Below are 10,934 nucleotides of genomic sequence, written 5' to 3' on the forward strand. Positions count from 1 at the left end.
CGTGACTGCAATTTTGCAACTTTTGTGAAAGTTTGTCTATCTCTTTTTTTTTTTCCTATCCTTTCTACTATGTACTTACTATCCTTATAAGAAAAAGAAAAGTAGCTGAGCAAATACAATCAGTCATTAAGACCTGGGAGAAGCTAATGTAACCGCCAATACGTCCGCCGGTTATTGTCTTTATGGCTTTAAGGCTTGGCAATGGGTGCATTTTGGGGACACCAGGCTGATTGTAGTAGCAAGTTCTAACCTTTTGCCATTATCGTATAAAGGTTATGGGATGGCGGTCACAATATAAATCCTGAACTGTTACGCGTATTTGTATAGTGTAGTCAGTCATTAAGACCTGGGAGAAGCTGATGTAACCGCCAATACGTCCGCCGGTTATTGTCTTTATGGCTTTAAGGCTTGGCAATGGGTGCATTTTGGGGACACCAGGCTGATTGTAGTAGCAAGTTCTAACCTTTTGCCATTATCGTATAAAGGTTATGGGATGGCGGTCACAATATAAATCCTGAACTGTTACGTGCATTTTCAGCTTCACTTGTTTCTATGTGATATCAATGTTATTCCAAGGTAATTTTTAATACAATCTCTTCAAGCTTTAGTTTATAATGCTCTAACAATGTACTTTACTTTTACCGCTATTTGTCTTGATCTGAATCGAGCCTGGGTATAAAGTCGGGTTGACAAATAGGCCAGCGTATATCTTTGGGACTTGGTTGTAGTATGTATGCCCTCGGCCAGATTAATCGTGTGAGCTTGAGTGGTTCTCCATACCATTGACAATAGCCTTCCCTTAGGTTCTTCTCTACAAAGCCGAGCTATTGGACGTGGCTTCAAGATCAATGTCTGTTTATTTAATTCGTGTACTATGTGGCCAATTGAAGTCATTGAAACAGTTAGCTAATTAGTGGTATTAACATAATCTAATTCTTTTATTGTTGTTTAGTGTATCATAAAAAAGAAGACACTTATTACTTATGAATTATATACTTTGTTGGAAAATAAAATAAAATATTAAATTCTAGAGATTAAGCAGAACATAAGTAATGTTTATTGTTAGTAAAGGAGGCTTGGCTAACGGTCTCTTGCGACTGGCAGCTAGGACTATCCAAGGCTGTTACTGGAGAATCAGAACCGCATTCTATTCTTGTCATATTCATATAAATCCTAGTTTTTTGGTCGTACCACATTAGGCTTTAAAAATGCCTAATACGCTATTTTATTATACTATGGCAAAAATATTTAAAATTGTGTTTACTAGATCGATACAAGAGGCAAACAGAAGAAGCATTACTCTCTCTAGTTCGGGGAACTGTTGTGTGACAAAGCAAGATGAAATTGAGTATAAAGAATCTGAATGGCATTTAAACTATCAAGGATGGATGTATGGATCGTTAAAACTAAATTTATAAACTTATATATTGTTTTTGTCTAACAATGAGAGCATTTGTCTATTTTAACGCATCTTCTATGCAGAAACATTTCTTTTAGCTCATCATATTTGACGCTTGCTTAGAACGACACCATTTGTCCAGTCAGCACTATTTATTTTCTCATGAATTTATCCACGGCATGAAATGTTTCCGCTGAATTTTAAAAACAAAGGTATATAAACATTGAATGAAGTGAATGTTGATATATTATGATGAACACTACAAAAGCAAAAGGAGATATTAGTTCTGTCTTTTCCCATCTCGGAGGCAAAGAAAACACTTTGGATCTTTCTCTGTTGGCCCTCAAGAAACAGATTTGTCCTCAAGACCCTATTGTGATCACGAAGGCCTATCAGCGTCTTTTAGAAGCCATAGAACAAGCCTCACAGGACATCAAGGCTAAAGGATCGATGGCTGTGCCTCAAATCAGTCTGAAAACAATTGAAGCGAATGGGGGTCGATTTCCAGATACGATGGCTGCCGAAATTCGTCGCCATGGTTGTGTGGTCATTCGTGATGTGATTCCTGAACAAGAAGCAAGAGACTATAAGCATCAAATTCAAGCGTATTTAAACAACCATCCAAATCAAGTGGAAGGTTTTCCTAAGCATGATCCTCAGGTCTGGGAATTGTATTGGAGTAAGTCACAAGTAGCTGCAAGAAGCCATGCTGGCTTTGAAAAGGCTACATTGGCATTGAACACACTCTGGCATGCGAGTGAACACACGGCCATTGATCTGACCAAGAATTTGGGTTATTGTGATCGTCTTCGTATTCGTAAGCCTGGAGATAGCTTATTTGCTTTACAAGAGCATGTGGATAGTGGATCTCTGGAACGTAAGTAGTGATATATCAGTATACATATTCATTCTATATCTATATAGGCTGGCAAGATCCTGAATATCGTCAATGCTATACAGATATATTTCATGGTGAATGGGAGGTAATTCTATTGTTTAGTCTAAAGTTATTTTGACCGCGAAGATCAGAAATATGATCCTTTTGATGCTACTCATCGCGTAGAAGCTCGTATGGATTATTATAATTCCCCTGGAGGTTGTTCTGCTTTCAGAAACTTTCAAGGCTGGGTTGCTATTTCTGATATCAAGACTGGTTCTGGTACGCTTCGCGTATGTCCTCTTTTAAAAGAAGCCACTGCTTTGTTCTTGATGAAACCATTGACAGAAGACTATATTGACAAGCTGTAATGTTTGATTTTTATTCTGATGCCATTTGACTCATTTTAGACCTGTAGGGACTATGTGGGTGCTTATCCTGGCTTAGCTCAAGGTATTGATAAACAGGATTATCCTCAGATTGTTGATAATATGGTCTCTATGCCTGATGTGAAGCCTGGTGATGCTGTCTTTTGGTAAAATAGGACACATAAGATATGTATCTCATCCATTTATAGGCATTGTGATTTAGTTCATTCAGTTGAATCTAAACATGAAGGTCAAGTTGATTCTTCTGTTCTGTATATTCCCTCTGTCCCTCTTTGTCGTATTAATTCTGAATACTTGAAACAACAACGCGATGCATTCATAAAGGGACTGTAGGTGAGATGCGTATTATATATTAAATCTAATTTGTTTTTGCTATTAGTACACCTCCTGATTTTCCTGGAAATCATTTTGAACAGCATTTTGAAGACAGAATGAAGCCTGAAGATTTAGATGAACCAGCCAAATTAAACATGGGATTCATTGAGTTTCCAACATTGCCAAGTGATGCAACTGTGGGTCAAAAGAAGGCTTTGGAGCTACACCATCATATCCTTGGTTTCTTAAATAAATAAGCTGTGTTGTTTAAAAGTAATTGTTCTCCTGAACGATCTTGCCAAGAGCAATCAGTCAAAAAGCCTTTTTTATTATTATTGTTGTTATTATTATTTCTTTTCTTTTTCTACAATACATCCCATTACATTCTTTTTCTTAAAAAAACCCATTACTTTCCTTTACTTTTTCTATGATGAAATCAGTCCGTTTCTACTTAAACAATACATCATTTGATAGTCAATATACATTTGAACTTCAAGGCTATGTAAGTTAAAATTCAAATGCATTCTCATATTGACTCCATTAGATTTCACCTCAAGATTTTCAATTCATTATGGGCACATTGAATGCAACTGTACTTGATGCTTTACCACCTGGAGACAAAATAATTTGGTCTATAACATTATGTGTCCTTTGGTTACTGGGTATCATGACTCATTGTCTATCATGGCATTATACCCATCGAAACAGTCTTCCATTCCTTTCTTGCTTTATGATCTTTACTACTCTCTTGTTTATCTGGCGATACCGTTCACTTCGACAAAGGGTAAGTTGGCTTGAAAACACTATCTAGACTCACTAGGACTTTAGTTTGAAATTGCCATGTTGAATACATGTCACCAAATCAATGCCACTGAAAATATTCGAGGTATTCATGTCCGATTAAGTCAACAAAATCCAAATAAGATGTTGTCTACTGTCTATGTAAGTTATACAAGTGAGTTGAATGACACTCATATTCTTTACCAAAAAGTCGATTGTGATTGGATTTGATGACAGATACAATACACTCTCAAGTCAACAATTCAATCGCTATTCCTCTGTGGACTTTGTTACTGTACCTTTGAATGTCCATAGAATGTCAAAGGACGATAAGAATAACAGCAGCATTTGGGCTAAACAATACCCAGCTTATTATGATGAAAAATACATCATTCCGTATCATCTTTAGTTACTCCCCTCAATAAACAATCTCTCCTCATTCTAACTCCTTGACTATCCTCTCCCTGTGTATGAATGCATCATTGAAAAAGCCAATGGACTTCGTGACCGTCAAAACGAAACACTTTTTTCTTTTCTTTTTTTTAAACAAGAATGGATACAACCGAGATTCTTTCATTGACGTTAGAGCAGTTGGAAGAAAGACACAAAGCAGAAAAAAAGAAATTGACAGACAAAATTATCACGCTTCGTAAAAGTGCACCTAAAAGTGACAAGAGAAAGAAACGTGAAGTAGCTTCTAAAATAGCAGATCTTGAATACGATCTTAACAAGAAACACCAAGAAGAACTAAACCTACTTAAGGCAAAAGAAACAGGCCTCGATCCGAACGAACAAGAGGTATATTGGATCACTATGGCATGTGTATTGACTCTTTGTCTTAGTCCGAACAAGACAATGATGGTATTTCTCTAGACCGTCTCAACGAACTCACACTTGAAGATAAACAACAAAAGCCTGAAGAGCAGCCTCAGCCAAAAGCTAAAAAAGTCAATCGAGCCAGACAAAGAATTGAAAAGAGAAATGCAGAAATGGAACGCTTGCGTCAAGAAGCAGAAAAAGAAGCAGAGAATCAAGTGGATATGTCTGTCGTGGAAACAGAGGCTATTCAGAAATTACTAGACCCAATGCAGTTAAGAATCAAGCAAATTTCTGCTGATGGTCATTGGTAAGCTATGATTGAATTTGTGATGTTGCTGACAAATACAAAGTTTGTACAATGCTTTTGCAGACCAATTAAAGATGCGATATGAAGATGTGGTTAGTTATAAAGATCTTCGAAAATCAGCTGCTGAATATATGCGTCAACATCCTGATGATTTCACTCCCTTTTTGTACCTTGAAGATGGTGACTTTAATCGCTATTGTCATGATATTGAGAATACAGCTTGCTGGGGTGGCCAATTAGAAGTAAGTTTGAATACAGTGATCAGTCCATAACGCTATTAGATCTTGGCTTTGGCAAAAGCAAAACAAGTGCCTGTAGATATTGTTCAATATGGTGGTCCTGTCATTCGAATTTGTGAAGATGAATACCCAAACAAATCACCTATCAAACTATCGTAAGTTGATGAGCCAATAAGACATGATTAAAAAATTTTTTTTTTTTTTTTTTTAGCTATCATAAACACCTTTATTCATTGGGTGCTCACTATAATTCCTTGACTGACCAATAAAATCTGTTCATTATGGTACTTTTTGTCCATTCAATGGTCTTTATTTTTGCGCCATTTTACAAGTGTAGATCTATTTTGATTATAAATACAAGCTGTCAGATTTTTATGTTTTCTTCTATTCTTTTTATATCTTTGATTAAACATGACTACAGGTCCTATTGAAAAAGCTACTTTTGCTGCTGGTTGTTTCTGGGGTGTTGAACATATTTACAACAAACATTTCAAAGACCTTGGTATTGAAACCAAGGTAGGCTATATGGGTGGTGAACTCGAAAACCCTACTTATAAACAAGTCAAGACGGGTACAACAAACCATGCTGAAGTATGTCAAATTCTGTTTGATCCTTCCAAGGTTTCTTTTGAAACATTAACTGAATTCTTTTACAAGATGCATGGTAAAGTAAAATAAAAACAAACGAGAGATAACTCATGGTTATTATAGATCCTACCACATTAAATGCTCAAGGTCCCGAAGATATTGGTACTCAATATCGCTCTGCCATCTTTTATCACAGTGATGAACAAAAAGCCATTGCTGAAAAAGTCACAAAAGAAGTGCAAGAAAAGCATTATGCTGATACCAAGATTGTCACTGAAATTACACCTGCTGCTACTTTTTATGATGCTGAAGAATACCATCAATTCTATTTAGAAAGAAACCCTGAAGGTTACGCTGTAAGTTTTTTTTATTATTATTATTCGTTTTTGTGAATTTATAGAGACTTATTCGTTCTATAGTGTCCTACACATTACCTTCGTTGGTAAATCTTACCATTGAATTATTTCAACATATATCCCTTCTTTTTTTTTATGAAGACATTTGTAATATATTTATACATAACCTATTTTTTTTAAAGAGTTTTTTTTTCCGCTGATTATTGTACATTTTGTGTGCCTGAAGGAACCAATTGACCAAAGTAACGAATAAATCATCCTGTATTTTTCCCACACTTGTATGCTTGTGTTACTCTGACAAAATGTTTATTAAATAAATCTAAGAGACAACTAAAGCTGAACCACAATGAATGCACCAAGAGCAATGAGTAAGGATAACATTCGTAATCAGTGTATTTTCTTTTTCATCAGGATATAAGCTTTTAGCTCCACAAGAAACACATTTGCGTGTAATGGGAGAATGCAAAACACGCTTTGTCATACTGCAGAGTTCTACAGGAAAATCAGTACTGTTACCTCCTTTTTTTTTGTTCTTACCCCAGAAATGACCAGCATCGCATTGAGCCAAAGAACTGCTATTGATGACTTGAACATGCGCTTGACACACAAGGCATTTCTCTCTTGCTTTAGGTTCAAATACAATACTTGCATCTTTTGCTGAAGTAACATAACTGATTTCTTTATATAGATCTAAATCAGGGAATTTGTCTTGAAGTCGAGCATAGATTTCCATACTCTTTTGAATCATGGCATCATTGCCTGTCATAACAGCTGTGTCCGACAGCAGTAACAAGACCATCTTATCTTGTTCTAGCATAGAATTAGAAACAATCAGACCTGAAAAAAAAATTACATACCGCTCAATCCAACAAACTCTTGATCTGATAAGTTTAAAGCAAAGCCAAGAATCGTGCTTAAATAATGCGTTTGAATTAAAGCACTAGCACTAGTATAAGCCTGCTTTAATTCATGTTCAAACACCTGAGGACTATAGTTCTATTGAATAGGTTAGACTAGATAGTCTATAATAAACAGCCTACTTTTAATTCTAAATTGGCATTGACCAAGATTCTAGAGGCAATCATGCTTGGTTCACTGTAGATTGTTCGGGTCATATCATCATAGTCACTATGAATGGATCAGGCATAAGTGTGTGTGTATACTGTATTTACCTAGAGGGTTCTTGTTTAAAATACTCGCACAACTTTTCTAACCAAGTATAAAATGGCTTTGACATATCATCGTCTACAAGGTATTGCAATATTTCACGCACTAACCCTTTGATGGACCGAACAAAGACTAAGCTAGTGTTAAACATGATTAACATATCGTATGATGCTTACTGAAATCAGGATCATTCACATAAGCATCAATGTCTTTGCAAAGTATATCGATATCTTGATTACGCTCTTTTTGTAAAATAAAAGCCAAAGTAGAATCTTCACCTGATTCTGGTCCATAACGTACATCCACATTCGGTATCAAACTAAACAAAGGAGGTATGAGCTTCGTTTAGTCAGACAACTCAAATCTACCTAAAGTAAATAGCCGTAAACAAATGATGAGGTGCATCACAGGCGCCCCAGACATACGGTGTAGCATCTGAAGCACCAATAATATGATCATCCACTCTCATTTGTTCTTCTGCCCATTGCTGTTTGTATTTCTGTAAGAGCTTTACGTTCAGTACAGCGTTGGTTTGTGAGTCCATGGCTAGTGTGTCTATATCGATCGAGATCCCTTCTCCTTCCATAGTATAGGTAGTAAATACATTGCCTTGCCAAACACCACCTGCTAATCCCAGCATAGAATGGGCTAAATCCACACTCTTCCATTCACTTTCTACTGCATCTAAGGTGAAACTGTTTAGATAGAGACAGACACCTTTGCATAAAGCAATCTGAATACGAGGTTCATGATCTGTATTGAAGTTATCTGTGGTCTTGATCAAAGTGATATGTCCTGGTTGTTGATCAAACCAGGTATGCACAACCTTGGCTTCTGTCTTTTGAATCCATGTCCTTTTTTCAGTCACCAAGAGTTCAGCTTGCACTTTAGACAAAGCCACTGTACCATCAGTACAACTGGAGACAACATAAGTCATGTCTAACAAAGAATAAGTGAATGGATTGGTATGATAGCTTACATGTTGTCTCGTTCAATTTCTTCCAATCTGTCCAGTCTAATAAGTTGACAAAAGATGTATGTGGTGTGATAACAGTGGCAAATTCGAACCCAGTATCAATTGTGTAGGTCCAAATGTTGACATCGCCTGCTTTGTTGCTTAAGGCAAGTAATGTTGGCTTTGTTGCCAATGAGTTAGGTATTAATCGCTTTGACCAACTGGCATCTAGTGATGTTTATGAGTATGAGTTGCATGTCTATCGAAACATTACATAGTGTATGAAAAGGGTTGATCTTGGTAGGGTGGGTATGCTTGATTTGATGGTGTTCAATGCGATTTGTCAAATCTTCTGCCTATATCTATGTTAGATAATGTATCAATATGATTCAACATACTAATTTCCAGTCTGAATTTAAAGCATCTTTCGTTGGACTCTGATAGATCAAGACACGATGTTTGGTTGTCACTACAACCAAGAAAGGACTAGGGCATGTTGATACACTATATACTATGCATAATGAATCCTACCTTTGAGAAGAAGATAAGCCTGCTGAAGACCAATTGGCACAACGAAAGCCTTCTTCATTTAAATAAGAGGTCTGAACATGTTCCATATTGGTAATAATCGTATTTTCTGTCTTTTTCTCAAGAGGAGGTAAGAATAAACCAGCGTGGCTATAGGTTTCTTTTTTTGAAGTCATGCCCACAAGAATAGGTGTCTGATAGTAACTTTTATTTTATTATTTTTGCGCGCGTCAATATGTATTATTTACCATGATATGAACTTGGTTAGCTAAACAGATAACCAACTGACCATCCTCATTCCACTTTATACAGTCGTTAAAGTAAGGCTTATTCTTGAGTGAAATCCCTGGTTGGTTTTCCATACGATCTAGATCTTGAAAAAAAAAAAGAGTGAAAAAATTAAAGTGACAAGACTTTTATCCCAGCCACTTTTGACATTTTGCATGAACTTTTATGATGAGACACTCTATTCATTTCACTATCGATTTGGGGAGGGGGGGGGGAAGGGGGAAAGTGCTCATTTGTGCACACGTATCTATAGTTTGTTTTCAAAAGGACTGTAATTGTAAGTATCTCATAAACAATAATAGGTTTCATGGTAGCTTCTTTCAGCGCAAGATGTCCATTCAATTATACTAAAGAACATTCTAATTGAAATAAATGCACCTTCTCTATCAGAAAATATGTTCGTGTTCTTCATAAGTTAATTCAGGCAACAAACCATTAAAAGGAACAGACAAATATACAGCATTGCATAACTACATAAAGGGAGCATAAAGCCTATTCATACCCACATAAATGATATAAATACCTGCAAGCTATGCTTGCTATCATATAGGATACCTTTGGAGTTGATCTGGACTAAAAAAAAAAAGAAAGAAAAAAAGAAAAGATACCTTTCGACCAAAGAGTATCAGCCGTGAAAATATTGAACTGGACAACCCTTTGAGCTTCTTTTGAGCACTACAAGACGAGAAATGGAGCTACCAACAAGCTTAAATACTCAGAGTGAGCACAAGACGCTCTAGTGTATGATCAACGCGTTTGTCTGCTGATTGTTCTATGGAAATAATGCGATATGACCTAAAAAACCTCATAAGCATGTTTGCGTATTTGGTTCATATTTCACTAGTAAAAATGCCATGTTCTTTGCCTCAGTAGACTTGGAAAACAAAACACTATTATTTTTGTTACTACGCCAAAGTCATACAACTGCGCCTTTAGGTTGTTCTAAGCAAAATGCTCGATTTGGATGTGGCGATAGAAAGAAGTGATTTACTTCCATTTTTAATTTCCGCTCTTTGGCCATCAAGTATGTCCTATATTCATTTACTCTATGTTCGCATCATAGATAGACCGTGTTCTTATTTCCTTGTGTTCTATATCACACTAGATATTACATGATGCTCTACAAGATTTTATAGCTAGCAAGTTCTATAGAATGCCTGTAACAAAAATGGTCAAACCACAGCTTAAACATGCCAATCTTTGATGGACCATTACTCGACAGCCACGCTATCAAAATGGTCCATTTTTTTTTTTTATTTAAAGCATGTTCTTTGGAGCCCAGAAATCGAATGGTACTATTGGTTTGGTTTCTATATGAAATTTATTTCTTGAATCATGGAGGATCCACAGAGGTTCGTGAAGCTAAAAGGATTTTTGGAATGAGCCATTGTAGGCCTGATACAACTGAAATCGGGTAAGACCATGACTAGGTACTTCTTGCAAAAAGAAAACGGGTCTGCTAAGATGAAACAGGCGAGTTCATTTGAGCATTGGCATTCAAAGCTGGTTATACACTGTAAATGCTTATGTGAAGCGATCTATTATTTAATGTAATTATGCTTTTTAGAACTCTTTTTTTGTCATACAGCAGAATTTTTTTTTTTTTTTTTGTTAACCTCATCCACCAAATATGCTTCAACACACTTACAACAAGAGGTAATACAGAAGTATGATAATGAACAATAGAAAGCAATCACAAAAACGTACATCAGTCAATAAAAGCGCAATTCCATATTTTTACCTGTATAGAAAAAGATTCATTAATTCATCATTTAGTTACATAATTTCTTGAGAATCCATGATATCGAATGGAAACCGAAAACCGGTCTCTTAACAAATTGGTTTAAACATGGAAAGTAATCACACGTTTGATGTATTTTAGCTTGGATAAAAAATCTACAGAAAAGTAATAATCACTTTAGTCATT

At 36.0% G+C, this 10,934-nt stretch overlaps 5 protein-coding genes across 5 annotated transcripts; 4 read left to right on the forward strand and 1 right to left on the reverse strand.

Annotated features, from left to right (window-relative positions):
• Positions 1-1,655: 1,655 nt before the first annotated feature.
• B0P05DRAFT_559693 (uncharacterized protein) lies at positions 1,656-3,300 on the forward strand. The gene is made up of 6 exons (XM_051580300.1): positions 1,656-2,276; positions 2,324-2,382; positions 2,429-2,643; positions 2,695-2,811; positions 2,854-2,994; positions 3,045-3,300. Exons 1-6 carry the CDS (start codon positions 1,850-1,852, stop codon positions 3,235-3,237), a joined length of 1,152 nt encoding a protein of 383 aa, XP_051430620.1. The 5' UTR covers positions 1,656-1,849; the 3' UTR covers positions 3,238-3,300.
• Positions 3,301-3,347: 47 nt separating this feature from the next.
• B0P05DRAFT_281827 (uncharacterized protein) lies at positions 3,348-4,459 on the forward strand. Its single transcript, XM_051573432.1, has 4 exons — positions 3,348-3,482; positions 3,525-3,764; positions 3,809-3,922; positions 3,972-4,459. The coding sequence occupies exons 1-4, from the start codon at positions 3,408-3,410 to the stop codon at positions 4,167-4,169; spliced, it is 627 nt and encodes a 208-aa protein (XP_051430621.1). The 5' UTR covers positions 3,348-3,407; the 3' UTR covers positions 4,170-4,459.
• Positions 4,313-5,394, forward strand: B0P05DRAFT_591246 (OTU domain-containing protein 6B; the record flags this gene model as incomplete). Its single annotated transcript, XM_051582881.1, has 5 exons — positions 4,313-4,558; positions 4,603-4,886; positions 4,930-5,128; positions 5,168-5,280; positions 5,337-5,394. The coding sequence occupies 5 exons, from the start codon at positions 4,313-4,315 to the stop codon at positions 5,392-5,394; spliced, it is 900 nt and encodes a 299-aa protein (XP_051430622.1).
• A 142-nt stretch (positions 5,395-5,536) lies between these two features.
• On the forward strand, positions 5,537-6,159 carry B0P05DRAFT_478881 (uncharacterized protein; the record flags this gene model as incomplete). Its single annotated transcript, XM_051575034.1, has 3 exons — positions 5,537-5,789; positions 5,837-6,069; positions 6,133-6,159. 3 exons carry the CDS (start codon positions 5,537-5,539, stop codon positions 6,157-6,159), a joined length of 513 nt encoding a protein of 170 aa, XP_051430623.1.
• A 229-nt stretch (positions 6,160-6,388) lies between these two features.
• On the reverse strand, positions 6,389-9,081 carry B0P05DRAFT_591248 (uncharacterized protein; the record flags this gene model as incomplete). Its single annotated transcript, XM_051582882.1, has 12 exons — positions 6,389-6,561; positions 6,607-6,879; positions 6,927-7,065; positions 7,110-7,197; positions 7,242-7,368; positions 7,413-7,555; positions 7,605-8,175; positions 8,216-8,419; positions 8,466-8,547; positions 8,590-8,677; positions 8,723-8,913; positions 8,968-9,081. 12 exons carry the CDS (start codon positions 9,079-9,081, stop codon positions 6,389-6,391), a joined length of 2,193 nt encoding a protein of 730 aa, XP_051430624.1.
• Positions 9,082-10,934: the final 1,853 nt, after the last annotated feature.

The sequence above is a fragment of the Gilbertella persicaria genome (assembly GCF_025201335.1).
Source record: "Gilbertella persicaria strain CBS 190.32 chromosome Unknown B0P05scaffold_55, whole genome shotgun sequence".
NCBI lineage: Eukaryota > Fungi > Mucoromycota > Mucoromycetes > Mucorales > Choanephoraceae > Gilbertella > Gilbertella persicaria.